The sequence below is a fragment of the Corylus avellana genome, chromosome ca9, assembly GCF_901000735.1.
Source record: "Corylus avellana chromosome ca9, CavTom2PMs-1.0".
Classification (NCBI taxonomy): domain Eukaryota; kingdom Viridiplantae; phylum Streptophyta; class Magnoliopsida; order Fagales; family Betulaceae; genus Corylus; species Corylus avellana.
In genome coordinates this window covers 17837982-17854221 of record NC_081549.1, presented here as the reverse complement: position 1 = coordinate 17854221, position 16240 = coordinate 17837982, and the positions used below count along the sequence as shown (strand labels likewise).

The 16240-nt window shown below is 36.0% G+C and overlaps 2 protein-coding genes across 3 annotated transcripts; one reads left to right on the top strand and one right to left on the bottom strand.

The window, feature by feature from the left end:
- Positions 1-236: 236 nt before the first annotated feature.
- On the top strand, positions 237-11060 carry LOC132191314 (uncharacterized). Of its 2 annotated transcripts, XM_059606264.1 has the most exons (18): positions 237-542; positions 1230-1299; positions 1866-2441; positions 2527-2673; positions 2796-2909; positions 3427-3485; positions 3811-3877; positions 4021-4072; positions 4182-4274; positions 4371-4454; positions 4567-4988; positions 6116-6177; positions 6693-6762; positions 7402-7482; positions 7578-7679; positions 9036-9181; positions 10246-10318; positions 10627-11060. In XM_059606264.1, the coding sequence occupies exons 1-18, from the start codon at positions 496-498 to the stop codon at positions 10732-10734; spliced, it is 2373 nt and encodes a 790-aa protein (XP_059462247.1). In that variant the 5' UTR covers positions 237-495; the 3' UTR covers positions 10735-11060. The 2 variants fall into 2 exon arrangements, with proteins under 2 accessions (XP_059462247.1, XP_059462248.1); XM_059606265.1 differs by lacking the exons at positions 4371-4454; positions 4567-4988 and having other exon boundaries at positions 6105-6177.
- Positions 11061-12379: 1319 nt separating this feature from the next.
- On the bottom strand, positions 12380-15354 carry LOC132162069 (probable serine/threonine-protein kinase PBL7). Its single transcript, XM_059572316.1, has 5 exons — positions 15016-15354; positions 14409-14599; positions 13890-14079; positions 13407-13798; positions 12380-13095 (listed from the first exon to the last, which is right to left on the bottom strand). Exons 1-5 carry the CDS (start codon positions 15128-15130, stop codon positions 12808-12810), a joined length of 1176 nt encoding a protein of 391 aa, XP_059428299.1. The 5' UTR covers positions 15131-15354; the 3' UTR covers positions 12380-12807.
- Positions 15355-16240: the final 886 nt, after the last annotated feature.

The following is a 16240-nucleotide window of genomic DNA, read 5'->3' as shown; positions in this document are numbered from 1 at the left end:
TTTACAATCCTCTTGCACTCATTTTAAAAAAATATAATAATTTTTTTTTTGATAAGTAGAAAAATATAATAATTATAACAAAAGAAGTTACAACCTTAAATAAATAAATAAAACAATTACATATGAATGGTAAATACTCGACTTTATATCGCATATTCGCCCAATAAAATAAAAAATAAATATTTAAAATTATTAATTTCAGCGTCGGAGTAAACCCACGCATCCTCGGTATCTCTAACATCCACCTCCAAAGCGCGCTAAGCCAGCACGTGATCATCAACCTCCACCTGTAACGACTAGAAGTAGGAAGGGAGCTTTGAATTCGAAATCTACAGTAAACCGGCTCACGATCTTCGCATACACAGGAGTAGAAAAAAAAAATAAATTGAAAAAAAGAGGAAAATTTCAATCAGCAGAAAATCAAGGACAGGCTTTCACAGCCTCCGAATCAAGCGGCCCAAACCCTAATCTCTCTCCCAAATTCCTCACCCGAAGATGACGGAGCTGAGCTTCAATCTCCTCCACACTCTCGAGCCCAGGAGGTAATAATCTCGCACACATTTCGTTTTCTTGCATCTCCACGCGTCCTTAAACCCTAAACTACCTCGCATTATTTGAAGAAAATTTGACAAATTCTTTCTCTTACACGTCACTCTCTCTGGTCATGACCTGTATCGATTGTCATCTTGTTTCTATAACAATATTTCTTAGAATCTTGCTGTTAATGATTCAGAGTCGCTATTCTTTAATTTGATGCTGTGATGAAGTAAAATTTTGGGATTTAGAGAAAATTAGTAAGGATTCGAGTGTTGGGCATGGTGGATCTTATCTGAATAGCTGTCAAGTTTGAACTGTGATATAAGGTTATAGTATTCTGAGTTTGGTGTAAGGCAAATGAGAGCAATGGGCAGTAGACTTGCAATTCTTTTTGAAGTATGTTGTTGTCCGTGGTGAGTAAGCGTAAATTGGAGGTTGATTCCAGGTAAGTTATTAAATTGGGCAACCCTTGTGGTTCTTTTTCTGCAGTTTTAATGTTGCATCATGCATGATCATCAAACTTATGCCAAATTTGTTTTTCACTGGCCCTGCTTTTATATTTCATGATGTCTGTTATCTTTAACCATTGTTCCTTCTTTTCTTTTCTTTTTTTGGGTTAAATTTTATAGTTTAAGATTGGGGATTAAAGATCGTTTTGTATAGAAGAATAAAAAAAACGTTGTTGTCAACAGGGATGCTTATGGATTTGCTCTGAGACCTCAACACGCACAAAGATACAGAGAATATGCTAATATCTATAAGGTATCTGCTATAAAGGTTTATTCTTTCTAACTAGCAGAGGCTAAGCTTTACGCTTCTATGAAGCTGGTATAAGTTATCGTAATCTACTAACCCTTACTATTAGAGGCATGTGCAAAGTGCAATTTGTGAAAAAGCAATTTTGTTTCTTTCTGAAAACTAGTTTACAGACAATATGTTTAGGCATGATCAGCTTTGATCTAGAAAAAAGGGCAAAACCATGATTTGACATTAAAGAGTTTGTATAAAATAGCAAGGTTATGTATGTTTTGACAATATATTAGTCTGGTAAAGTTTTAGAGAAGAAACACGATGCCAGGTCTAAAGAGACATTTTTTTTATCAGTAGGCCAGGTCTAAGTAGACATTATTATATATGTAGCTAAGCTAAAGTATGAGATGTGATGGATTATTTCCATTTCTGTAAAAATATGCTTCAGGATAAATGCTTCCTTAAATAAATTCATTTATTCAATTTTTTCCTTATATAGAATTTCTGTTTAAAAAAATAGATGAAAGTGATAGTAGCAGGTGAGTACATCCATCTTAGAGATATATTTATGGTACCAGGAGGAGGAGGGGGAGAGATCAGATAAATGGAAGGACTTCCTTGAACAGATAGCAAAGTCTTCTCAACCATGCTCTTCTGAGGAGGAATATAAAGAGAGATTACATGCTGAAGATACTGAGTGCAAAGCAGAGACCATTTCAGAGAGCAAGGAAGGTGATGATTCAAGAAGTGGGAAGTCCATCTCTGATGGTTCAGAAGAAAGTGATCCTAAAAAGGAGGGGCAGCTTTCAAAAGAAACAAAGACCCATAAGCTCCAAACCTGGGCTCAGATAAGACCATCCCTTGGTGCCATTGAAAAAATGATGAGTTTTCGAGTTCAGAAGAGAAAGAATATGATAGATGAGCGCGAAACTGTAAATGGGAACCATCTTCCATCTATAGAAGAGGCAGAATCCTTGGGAGGGGCTTCTGATGACGAAAAGGATTGTGTTAATGAGACATCAGATGACAATGAGAATGCTACCAGGACAGAACCCACACCAGTTGATGAGGTCTCTCCCAAACATTTCTTTCCTTGGAAAGAAGAATTGGAGTCCCTTGTTCGTGGGGGAGTGCCAAAGGATCTTAGGGGAGAGGTAGAGTTGACATTGTTGAGTTCATTTATTCTTCATAATTATGTCTTGAAAAGATGCAGTGTTTGCCACAATATTGCCATTACAGGTTTGGCAAGCCTTTGTAGGTGTGAAGGCACGGCGGGTGGAGAGATATTACCAGGATTTGGTGGCCCAAGAAGCTAATGATGGTGGAAGCAAGGTGCATGATGACTCATCTGGTGTTTTCAAGAAATGGAGAAGGCAGATTGAGAAGGTCATTAGATGCATCTGCCTTGGACTTTATCCTTCAGTCTTTTCAATTTGTAGGTGCTACTACTTTTGCTTTGTATTCAATTTGGGTTTCTCCCTAGAATGACTTTTATTTGCTGCTTACAGGATATACCACGTACATTCCCAGGCCATCCTGCTTTGGATGCAGATGGTAGGAATTCCTTGAGGCGTGTCCTTTTAGCATATGCTCGACATAACCCCTCTGTTGGGTACTGTCAGGTAATTGGCTGTCGAAGAGTTCTTACTTTGAGGCATCCAAATTAAGAAACTTCAATGCAATTTGGCGGTTAATTGCTCTTTTTTTGAAGGCAGGAAATTTTGCATTTTTTTTTTAACATATTTAGAGTTCTTTTGATCCAACTTAACTTTGTTGGCCGAGGATCAATGATTGCTTCAAGATACTATCCTCTTGTTACATTATTATCCCATTACAAACACTAACACTTTTGTATGTCGAGAACTGTCTAGGTTGTATATTTCCCAAAAGGCTGTGACCGAAAAGAAGAAGCAAAAAAGGAAAAGAAAAAGATAGGAAAAACTGCTTGAGAATTCATTTCCCAACATAACACTTTGGAATCCCTTAAGCCATTTTTTTGTGAGAACTCTTGGTTTAGTGCATTTGAATAGCTTTAACTATAATACTCTTTGGTCTGTTGATGAATTTTAACAATCTTCTTATTCATGTGGCAAATTGTGGTTATTTTAATTATTTTACATTGTATCAAATTACATGCAGGCAATGAATTTCTTTGCTGGTTTACTGCTACTTTTGATGCCGGAAGAAAATGCCTTTTGGTAAGTTTGATTGAGGTTATTTTTTTTGGGAACGTGGCTGATTTCTCGGGGAAACAAATGGGGAGGAATGGTGTAATAGGATTGCTGAATAGGGCAATATTTATAACTAAAGCACAAGGCTTAACCTTTCTCTTGCTACTTTTGTTATTAGAGCACATAAAATTTTTCATTTTTGTAATTGACTTGAAAGGAAGAGACTTGTGCTGAAAAAAGTTGTATCCATGTTAAATATGATTGCATTATAAAGTCTTTCTATTCACAAACAGGTACACATGATTATAGCTGGGTTAGCTTTATGAACTGATCTTTTCATGGAATCTTCCAGGACATTGGTGGGAATTATTGATGATTACTTTGATGGTTACTATACAGAGGAAATGATTGAATCTCAGGTGAAAATTCCACCATTCAGAGATTTTTGCATTTATCCTTAATTACATTCTGATATAGCATTTTCTATATTCATATGGACATTGATAGATCTACTATATACAGAGGAACCCTTTAAGTTTAAATGATATCTTCTGCTTATCAGGTGGACCAACTTGTTTTTGAGGAGGTGATGCGTGAAAGATTTCCTAAATTGGGTTTGTCAATTTTTAACATTTGTTATTTTGGTCATCCCCTTTTGTGATTCTTTTTATTACGTGGAGTGGTGTGGGTGGTTTTTTTATTCCACGTATGCTTCTGGTGCAGTTAATCATCTGGATTACTTGGGAGTGCAGGTAGCATGGATCTCTGGACCCTGGTTTTTATCCATTTTTGTGAATATGCTTCCCTGGGAAAGTGGTGAGGTTTATGTGGTTTGCATTTACAAGATTGACTTTTTCATATTGTTTTTGTTATAAGACGTGCTTAACTTCTAATGAGAAACTTCGTCTACAGTTTTTCGAGTTTGGGATGTGCTTCTATTTGAAGGAACTCGTGTTATGCTGTTTCAAACAGCACTTGCTTTAATGGAGTTATATGGTACTAGCATGTGTGTGTGATTTGTATGAAGTTGCACGTGATGAATTGGACCTTGTCAATGTTTTTTGGGTGTGTAAAGCAGTTTAATTTTCTTATATGTAATCTCGTGTAGGTCCTGCATTAGTAACAACTAAAGACGCTGGGGATGCAATTACTTTGTTGCAATCCCTTACTGGCTCTACATTTGATAGCAGTCAGCTTGTCTTGACTGCTTGCATGGGTTTTTTGGCTGTAACTGAGGCTAGACTGCAAGAACTTAGGAAAAAACATCGGCCAGCTGTACTAGTTGTAGTGGAGGAGAGATCAAAAAGGGGCCGAGCTTGGAAAGATTCCAAAGGGCTTGCGTCTAAGCTATATAGCTTTAAGCATGATCCTGGATCACTGATAGAGGAAAAGGAATGTACTGAAGGAGGTAATAATCCAGCCGATGGAGATAAATCTCCTCTGGAGTCCCATTCCTCTAATTTGGACGAATTGCTTAATAGCCTAAATGTTGATTCAGAAGTAGATTCTCTACCAGATCTTCAAGAACAGGTGGCTTTCTCGTTTCTTCTTCTGTATGTAATGCTTGTTTGATTTTTGAATACCACACATATTTCAGACGCTATTTGGTTGCTTTATTAATGTTGTGAGGTCCATGAGCTAGAAATGTTTTTCAGTCTTCTTCAACCTTGTCCATATGACTTACCAGCGTGTTTAAGACCACTGCTGAAGAGTTTTCAAATACCAACACTAAGCCAACTAGGTTTGCTTTGACCTTGGCCTTCAATAAGTTCATTGCTTATCTGCCCGGGGGAAAGGTCATTGTTAAAACCCAGAATGAAGAGAGAGGAAAAAGAACCTTGGAATTGACCCTTGATGTGACAATTTTATGTTTAATAGATTTCTCTGTGCTAGTATCCATTGTTTAATAGGTTTTATGCTATTGACTTTAGTACGTTATATAATCAAAATGTTTGTGTATCTATTTAAGTAATCATCTTCACAATGAAAAACTACACTTCCAGCACTCATAAAAATTTAAATGTAATTCTTTGAATTTCAAATTGTCTTACTTTTGTATATTTCTGACTTTCTTTGTTTATATCCAAACACAAATTATATGTATCTACATAGTTATTTTATTCAATGAGCATCTAAATAATTTGACTTGTGATCTGTTCTCATTCTATAAATTCCATAGTATTAAACCCTTTACTTTCACAATTACAGATGTGGATCTTTTGCAGATCAAAATACTTGGTACAATATATTTTTAGATACTCACTAACTATATTTGATGTTATTGTTTATTGCAAGACTTATAATGTAATGCCTGAAAAGTTCTTCCTAGAAAATTGTACCATATTATTGGAGATTTACAGATTATCCAATCTGCAATTCCAGCATGTAATCTATGACTACCAGGTTTGCTTTGATATAGGTTCCACTGTTTTTGTGGCTTAATTCAACAATGTAGGTTTCACTGAATTTCTATAGTTATGATTATTCCGCCTTTTTCAGCCAGAATATTGCCATGCATTTGTCATCTTATAATCCTCACTATTTTCCAATTCATAGTAGTCTAATGCATTTTACTTGTTCCTGCTTACTACTTGACAGATACAAGCGATCCCTGTGCAACTCCTTTTAAATTTCAATTATTAACAGCTTATGTGCAGGTGGTTTGGCTGAAGGTCGAATTGTGCAGATTGCTGGAGGAGAAAAGAGGAGCTATACTCAGGTCAATACTTTCTATTTACTGTCTAGTTTCTGCACAAGTGACTCATTTTATTTGGTAACATGACAAAGTAAAGATGACAGACTCGTGAAAGATTAATCAATGCACAAGTAAACTAGGTATGAGGTGGGAGGCCAACCAACTGTGGTGTATTTTGCCTGTTTACCTCATCCAGTCTGCAATTCTGAGGTTCATGCACCTCAATTGAGGGCTTAACAGTCCCTTACTCAGAACTTCGTTCTTTTTGGCCTTCTTAATGCTTTTTCTTCTTTGTGTATTATTTTTTCTCCTTCTGGCCATCGCAAATGTGAAACTTCACAAAATCAACTCCATGGCCAATTCTCTTAACTTTTTCTTTTTCATTTTTAAAATAAAGAGTTGCTTCAAATTTTAAGATCAATGGGCATCTATAAAAATCTACAGGTGGCAGTCAGTTTCAACACATAGATGACTCTTATGATGACATAGGAAGATGTTGCATGTGGCTTATGAAGATAATCATTTATATTCTTTTCCAGGGCTGAGGAGCTGGAAACAGCACTTATGGAGATGGTCAAGCAAGATAATCGGCGGCAATTGAGTGCAAGGGTACACCTAAAGTTTATTTAGAAGACTATCCATGCAGTAGTTTGTCTGTTTATTATACTAAATTGAAAGATATGTTTATTCTTAAAACTTTCAAATGGCATGCATCAGGGTTTCCTCCTTCCACTCTCCCTCTATCTTTCTTTCATAGATTTTATAATTTTTTTTTTTGTCAGTTCTCAAGTCAAATCCCAATTGAAATTGGATCCTTTGTGTACATTTTATAGACTTACTGCACTGAATATTGATGAATAGCCTTCTGAAGCTTTTTTTTGTATCAATGTTTTATGCAAGAGGGTGGCTACCTTATGTTTCATCAAAATCCTGGAAGTAATATATGCCTCACAAATTGCTATTAACTACTATTTTAGATCCATGAAGCACAAAAATGCTTCTGAGGTCTTGTTTGTGATTTAATTTATATTTTGGCTTCTGCCTCATTAGTTTATTCTGCACTGATAGAGATGGCAAAAATAATAGCTATAGGTAAGTATGGGATCATTTTATCATCTGACGATGCTTTTGATCATCTACTTTACCTGATAACTTACTAGGTCTCCAAGTGCAATAAGTTATTTCATCCGTAAAATCCTTGCCAGCCAACTTGCTTACAAGGTTTGAAATTGTTATATAATCCTGCAGGTCGAGCTGTTGGAGCAAGAGGTAACAGAGCTAAAGCAAGTCCTAGCCGATAAGAGAGAACAAGAAACTGCAATGCTGCAGGTTTAATTATTTCAGATGTTTCTAGTTGCAAAATAATGATCTATACTTTGTCTGTGAGTCCCTTAAACTATTTTTAATGCTTTTGCATGCTGTAGGTCCTGATGAGGGTAGAGCAAGAGCAAAGGGTTACGGAAGATGCTCGAATAATTGCGGAGCAAGATGCAGCTGCCCAGAGATATGCAGTTCATGTGCTTCAGGTTCTTTCTGATTTTTGATGTGTCCTGGTTATCAACGATTGTGGTAGATCTACGTTACAACATATTCTATGTGTATATAAGGGGAAACTACATTTATCCCCCTTGAACTAATACCCGATTTGCAATCACCCCACCAAGCTTTAAAAAGTCACACCCATTACCCCTCCCCAAATTACATAACACTTTCAATTTGCCCACTCCATTAGCGTTTTCTGTTAACTTGGACGGAAATGTATCATGTAACCCAGACGTGACTGCAATGGTCCATTATACGCTTGCATAAGATAAAAAATTGGGGAAACTTCGCTTAACCCCCTTGAATTGTTGCCGCTTTTGAAATTACCCCCCTAAATTTCAAAAACTCTCAATTAGTGTATTCATCTTTCAATTTTTTTTCAATTTCACTCATCGGTTAGGATTTTCCATTAAATATTGTCAAAATTCTCAAATATTCAGGTGTGGGTGTTTTTGCAAATTCTGATAAATCCTGACCAACACCTAAATCCTTGCAATTTTTATTTTTTTTTTTCATTTTTTTTTCCTAAAAAAAAAAGGGGGTATTTTGGAAATTATTACACCCTCTCCATTAGGATTTATGAATCCTAATGAAAAATCCTAACGGATGGGTGAAATTGAAAAAAGTTGAAAGATGGATATACTAAATTGAGAGTTTTTGAAGTTTAAGGAGGTAATTGCAAATGTGATGAAAGTTAGGGGGGATAAGTGACGTTTCTTCTAAAAAATTCAAATAAAGAAAAAAGGCAAATAAGAAGAAAAACGCATCAAAGATCAGATGCAGGGAATAATTGTCTCTTTCTGGCTCTAACTTTTTACTGATCGCTAGAATGACACTTCTTGTTGTTCGGTAAATTCTAAAATGCACTGTTCCTTCACGTAGAAAAAAGTAGTTTGATGATATAGCTGGACCATTACCTGTGTAGTTATTCATTTTCTTGTCTTTCACCATCTTCAAATTAAAGATCTCACAAAACAACTACTCCCTCTGTCTCAAAAGTCTTGGTTATGAACGACACAATTATAAGTGAGGCAAAGCCTAGTAACTTCCTAAAATATCCTTCAATGGGTATTAAGATGGGCATGACTTTCACAGGAATGTTTATTTTTTATTTATAAAAATTAAAAAAATTAAAAAAAAGGAATGTTTATTTTTTGGGAAATGATGAGGGTAGTTTATAAAATCCAAAGTAAATATTTTTTGTAGACATTTATTTATAGGATGCCCTAAAGACAAAAACAAGACATTTATATTTGGAAGCAGAGAGTATATTTAGCTTTCTATTTTTGTCTTTCATGAGTTATGATACACCTATTATCGAGAAAATGATATGTATGCAGGAAAAATATGAGAAGGCTATGGCTTCGCTCGCGGAGACACAGAAGAAAGTGGTTATAGCAGAATCAATGTTGGAGGCTACCTTGCAATATGAATCTGGCCAATCTAAAGCACTATCTTCTCCAGGGTACATGAGAATTCTCTCCACGTAAAATTTCTGTTTGTCTATGCAGTTTTATTAATTTCTGTTTGATAGCTGATTTTGATGATTAATTCTGATAAAAAGTTTGGGGCCTGAACAAGAACTAATATGACTAATGCTTATCACAATAACACATCATAATAAAATTGGGCCAAATAATAATCTAAAGTGAAACACCCTGTAAATCCTTGATTGGTCCTGAGAAAATTTTGGGTTTGTAGTTCACCTTGATGTAAATAAAAATTCTAAAAGTGGATCAACAGGTATTTTGTGTTAGCTCTTTGTTCCATTTGCAGAGTAATCCCTTCCTTTTAATGGCTTCATTCTTCCAACTTCGAATAAATGAACAATTGTATATGCCATTGCCTAAGATAGATTAACAAAGAAAATGCCTTAATATCTTGGTGCAAGGTGGCAGTTTTTTCAAATTTGCTTTCTGTAAGCATTGGGAACTATTGCTTCACATGGTTACACTCTTTATATCCGCTCTTCAATATATGTGTAGTACGTGACTCAAAAAAATTTCTCAAGTCATATTATCAGGAGTCAGTGAGTTATCAAATGCAATTATAAAATGATGTGAAGCAACTTCGGATGGTTCCAAACAAGGTGGAAAGGCCTGCTCCTTGAAGTACCCTGTACTATTAAAAAAAATTAGGACCTTTTTGGTACCATGAGATTCGTTTTACAAAATTATTTGGAATGATTTTGATGCTATCTTCATAGCTGCTTAAGAGGTGAACTTCAATCAGTGCTTTAACCCATCTAAAATGTGTTTCTTTATGTACTTATTTATTTTGTATCCATTAAAGTTTTTGGAGAATGAATGCTTATGGAACACTTAAAATGTGATCCTGAATCACAATAAAGTTGTATGTGAGCTCCATGAGTTGCGTACACCATGTGGCCTAACCATTAGTTTAATAAATATATTCTTCACTGTGTTCGTATGTCTTCCCTACCCAATAGCCCAACGCAGGGGTGAAGATGGGTTTTGTGCGTTGCTTCTGCAGAGGCCATATGCCTCTAGATGAAAGTGGTGCCTTATAAAGGTAGTGTGCTTTTTGTAGGTCGCGTAATGACAATTCGACAAGAAAGATGGGTCTGCTCTCATTTGGACTTGGTTGGCGTGACAAAAATAAGGTAAAACATTCGCACTTATGCCTATTCCATTTCTTGGTGACTGACATGCAAACCAAGAGTGCAATGGCGTTCCTATATCTACTCCTAATTAAATTCCAAGAACCAAATTTGCATTTTTACTGTTTTGGACCATCTACTGCATTAGGTAAATTATTAAAAGTCCAGTTTGTTGGTCCTTTTAATTTTTTTTCTTTGTTGTTTTCAGATTTCCCAATTGACAGTGCTCTTCTTAAGTTTGCTTTAAGCTATGCTTCTATATAATATATATATGCTTGGTGTTGTTTGTAAAGCTTGTGTACCTTTATCAGGGCAAAACAACTAAGGTTGAGGAGTCCAATGAAAGTAAATCCACCAATGAAGGAATAGACCCAAAATCTTCAGGTAACGAAACCAAAAACGAGGAGCAGGAAACTTAGTGGGGGAAGTGACGTGGTAGACTCTATGCAAACACCCTCTTGCCGAACTTTTTTGTTTTTTTTATTGTGTTCCTGCTGCCCAACTACTCAATCCCTTGTAATGGTTACTACCCTTCCTATTGCATCCTGTGGCAGCAGATTATGAGGGTGCCATGTATCTATCTGTACCGATGTCGACTTGAACAGGCTGCACATTCTTTTTGGTTTTTTTTTTTTTTTTTCATCCCTCCCCCACCTATTCACTCCCAGTGTAGAGCACATAATTAAATTCATTTTTTTTTTATTAGTCATTAATTTATTATAAAACTTGTTTGAATCTATGCACATTATCACCATCTCAGATTTTTTTTTTTTTTTTTTTTAGTCAAATAGTTGGATCAATGGTTTCCTTCGCTTGCTCTGTCTTGATCTCAAAAAAGTTACATACCCAGCCTCAAGCAAAGCGTTATTTTTCAATTTTCACACATGCAGGAAGGAGCCTACAATCAGTTTGATGGAGTAAAGGTTAGTTGTAAGTTGCCACGAATACGGGTGGACCCAACATCAAAGCCTCAAAACAGATTAATTCAGTGCTTGAAAAAACCAAACAAATAACTAAAAATGAACCAAAAAATAATCCAGCCTATTATTGTTTGTTGGACTGAACGCCAAGAAGAGGGCCATCTTGAATGATGAGTTTTGATGCAGACCATGACAAAGCTTACTTGGAAATTGGAAGTTTGGCATGTTTAGGGGTGAACGATGAACACCGGCGTCAAAAAAACGAGGGTCATGCAAAGTCCTCGATGGTGATTGGAAATTTGGAAGAGAATGGGTGGAAAGATTTTTTGTGGTTTGTTTTGAAAAGTATATTATTAGCGGTGGAACTGGAACCACATCTGAAAACTGTGATGTTTGAAATAAGTTTTCAGCCTTTTGAAAAGTGAAAACAGTTCTCTAAAATTTTACCAAACAAGGCCTCAATTCGTTTCTTATGTACAAGTGATCATCAAATTAGAATCGTAGGATAATATTTCGATATGGTGAGACACTTTTAGCCATGAACAAGATAAGATACTTTTAACCATGGATGAGAGAGAATAAAGGAAAGAGAATGAAAGCTCAACCAATACCCTAAAAATCAATAGCATATAAATTTGGAGAATGTTAGGTGCTCTCTTGGTGTTCTCTTAGTCTTACGTAAATATTATTTTAAAAAGAAAAAAAAGTGGCCGTTATTTGTCTCACCCAAATTTTAGAAAATAATATTCACCTAAGATTAGAAAAACACTTGCATTTTCCTATAAATTTGCAGATGTAATTCAATCAATGGGCCTTCACAGTGTCAGTATCTACTCAAGGATTTCCACCCATATGTAGATAGGAAGCTGTAACCCACTATTGAGCATTGATTTTCATTCAACAACTGTACCTTTATATGCATTCATGGAACATAATGTAACTTCCTTTCATTTATTTTTCCCTTTGAAAAGACTAGCAAATTCCTCTCAAGTTGGATATGGAAATGGGCATAGCACATTTTGTTTTTCTTTCCAAAAATAGGAAACTACAACCCTTGCCAAATTGATAAATATAACATTTGGTTATTGAAATGTTTTATTTTATAGAGCTTTCATTGGTAGAATAAACAGAACAATACCAGGAGTAAGCAAAGAATAATGTCAACTTTCAAAAACAAGGGAGGAAGGAACCACTGCCAAAGTTTTAAGGCCTGTATGTGTACAGCAACCTGGTTTCACAAATGCATTGAGCAAAGAACATACAAATATCTTCCAAAGACAAATGTATAATGAAGTAGGGAAATCCACCTGTTATTTAGACCGTCGCAAAATTTGACAGCTAAGGCACAACTGAAACGCAATGAAAAACCGTCGATGACTGAGCTTTGAGCTTCTGATCACCAACCACTATATATAATGCCATCCCTATGAGCGTCGACCGCTATACTACCAAGGCGCAGCCATGGTTGGCACGGCTGGTAGCGGCCCACTCAGCGTCGAAGGAACCATTCAGATTCACAACTATCATAGAGCACTCTTAAGTTAATCTCCTATTCAATCAATCTCTCTCACATCAACGACCACCATTGAGCTTCTTATCACTGTTCTTTGTTCGAAGGGGAGAAAAGGGGGCCTGGCTGGAGCTTTGCACTCTCTGTGTATTAAGATCATATTTTTGTGCAGCAAGGTAAGTCAAACCCGTGACAACATCAGCTACAACCGGTCGCAAATGAGGCTGTTCCTGAACACACATTGCTGCAATAGCAAGAGCTTGGTACAAACCCCTGGAAGGATACTGGCCTTGAAGCAATGGATCAGCCATTTGTGAGATTTTCGATCGATCCGTGAACAAGGGTCTTGCCTGTCATCAAGTCAGGATAAAATTTCATAAACTATCAACATCATAATATATAGCATGGATAATCATCATTTTCCAGGTCAATGTTTGGCATTAAATTGTTGAGAAGAACTCAAGTTGCATAATTACTACTTTATATATATATATATATATATATAGGAACCTAGTTGTTGAGATAGCTTGCATCAGATGAAACAGACACAGTTGTTAGATCAAACATACTTCAACAATAATCTTTTTTTTTTCTTTCTATTGAACAAGGAAGGCCTCAAAACCCAATCAACATCAGCAAATACTACGTGGCAATCTCTTACCCATGCAACCAGATTTTGCTCTCCTGGAGCTTTTGAACTGTCAATTGCTTTCCTGCCTGTAATGATCTCCAAAAGAACAACCCCAAAGCTATAAACATCTGATTTCAGAGTGAGTTGACCTGTCATTGCATACTCTGGAGCACAATATCCATAGGTGCCCATGACCCTTGTGGATACATGTGTGTTATCCCCGACAGGCCCAAGCTTGGCCAAGCCAAAATCAGATAGCTTGGGATGATACCCTTCACCAAGCAAAATGTTGGAGCATTTCAAATCTCTGTATATAACAGGAGGACTAGCCTTGTTGTGCAAATATTCCAATCCCTTTGCTGCGCCAGCAGCAATTTTCATTCTTGTATTCCAATCAAGTCGTTTCTTCCCAGGTGGAAGGTCTGCAAAATAGGCCAAAATATCAAATTAGAGATTTAAAAAATGGTCTTCCAGGTGGGGCTGTACGTATAATACAGTATACAGTATACATACCATGTAAATGGTCTTCCAAAGATCCTAGAGGCATATATTCATAAACCAGAAGCCTTTGATCTCCATCAGCACAATAACCAATTAAATTAACAAGGTTAGAATGGTGCAGCAGACTTAACATCAAGACTTCAACAAGAAATTCCCTGTTCCCTTGTAACCCATTTCGATCCAGCTGCTTGATTGCTACAGCCTATACCAAACACGATTAAAAGGATCAAGTTTCATTGTCAATTTTGTTCACACACATTAAAACCTCAATTCCTTGCCTTGGTGAGTTATTTTTGTAATCCCATATATAGTAAGCTATATAAAGAAATCAAGATTTATCCCAAAAAAAAAAGAAAAAAAGCAACTGTTGGCAGAAAAAAAAAAAAGAAGAAGCATAAATGTAACTTTTTTTTCTTTTCTTTTTGTGGATTAAGCAATCAAATGTGCAACTTATAGACAGATTATGATGAAATAATTATAACTTTATCTTCTTCTATTATGAACAGTTCAAATATAATGAGCTCAACTAACCTGACCGGTATTTTCCAAACGCCCTTTATACACTCTACCAAAACCTCCTTCACCCAAGAAAGAGTCCGCTCTAAAATTTCTAGTTGCAGCAATCAAATCCCGGAATGCAAATGTCTGCGCCGAAATCTGATCGGAGCCTCCACTTTTAGAGGCCTCCGTGGCATCCAAGGAGGAACTTGGCTTCAACTTTCCTGGAAACTCACACGTGGAAATGAAAAACTTTGGAAAGAGCCAAATGAAATTTTGGATTTGATTCTCAGTAAAAGGAGATCAAACCAGAAGCATCAGCACCGCATGAACAAAGAACACAAAAGACACAGTATGCTTTATTTTTATTTAGCATTTCCGAGATGAGAAAAAAAAAAAAAACTCCAAATGGGCATGCAAATACAAACGAATTAATGAATATCGTTCATTTTTTCGCAAACCCAGATAAGAAATTCAGAAAATTTATCAAAAAAATAAAACAAGACCCCTGTAGTTATAAACACCAGCAACCAAGCAGTGCAGAAACCGATTGAAAGCACGATCAAAGCAAAAGGGTCACACTGAAACAGTCATAGATTTTCCACCAAGTCATTTACGTACTCACACTAATGTTAAATACCTGAAGTGGGTTCGATCCGATCGAAGGGCTTCTCCTGCAGCTCCATTTTATTCTTCGTCTTCTTCTTCGTCTTCGCTTTACTGTGTGATCTTCCAGAGCAGGGAATCCAACCCATCTCTTTATTCCCGAAAACCCGGCAAAGTTTTAATCGAGAAAGGAAGACGAAGAAGACCAGTTATTTGATATAGACAGAGAGAGAGAGAGAGAGGCCGTACAACTTGAACTGGAACAGAGCCACCCCTCTCCCTCTCTCTCTCTCTCTTCTATAGTCTCCCTGTAATGTATATTTTATCTCTTCTTTTCACTTTTTCTTTAACGTTTACTAGTGATTGGGAGGCCAGTTTTGAAGCGAGCAGCAACCAGCAGACAGACGTGCAACGCTGTGGATTTTGGACTAAAATTTCTCGTATATTATTGGTTGTTTGACCATGGGGTGTTTTTGGTTTATCAATTTAATTTTAGTTTTCTGCAGACATATCACTGTAAGGAGGGACCCGCCACCTATGATGAGAGGATGCTCTTTTTTCTTCTTCTCGTGTAGTCTATCCGTGAGAAATCATACCACTTCCGCGTTGATCTGGCCAAACAAAGATCTTGAGGGAGATTACTTGCCTGGTCCTCTATTCCCTTTTCTTTTCGTTCAAATGTAATCTCCGCCTTGGCAAATGGTTTTGTCTTTGTTATTGCATTAGAAAATGATTGAAGTTTCCCAAAAAAAAAAAAAAAAATTAGTCACTACAACTAAATTCCGTTAACTGATTTAACAGATTATGATAGCGTGAAATGTAAAACCAATAGAATCGTAATACTTGTCATATTTAATTCAGTATCACACTAACAAAATCTGTTAAATTAGTGGGCGAAATTTGAATGTAACGCATAAAGCTAATTGTAAATCAGGTAAAGCACAATAACTAATTTTACATTTTTCCGTATAAAGTTTGAAATTTTTTTAACGAAAACTATATATATCGATTTTTTTATTTGAATAGTAATAAAAAGTGAACGATGTTATAAAAAAATATATATATATTTTGATGCTAATTTTTTTAGGGAAAAAATGCATGAACAGTATCAAATGGATGAAAAGGGTTGTGAAACAAGGATTCTCTAAAAAAATAATAAATAGATAAAAAAAATTAACAAACAACTATTCTCACAAAACATTTTAAGAAGAATCAAAATTCTTTTTACCTTAGTGTCACATTAAAACTTTTTTTTTTTT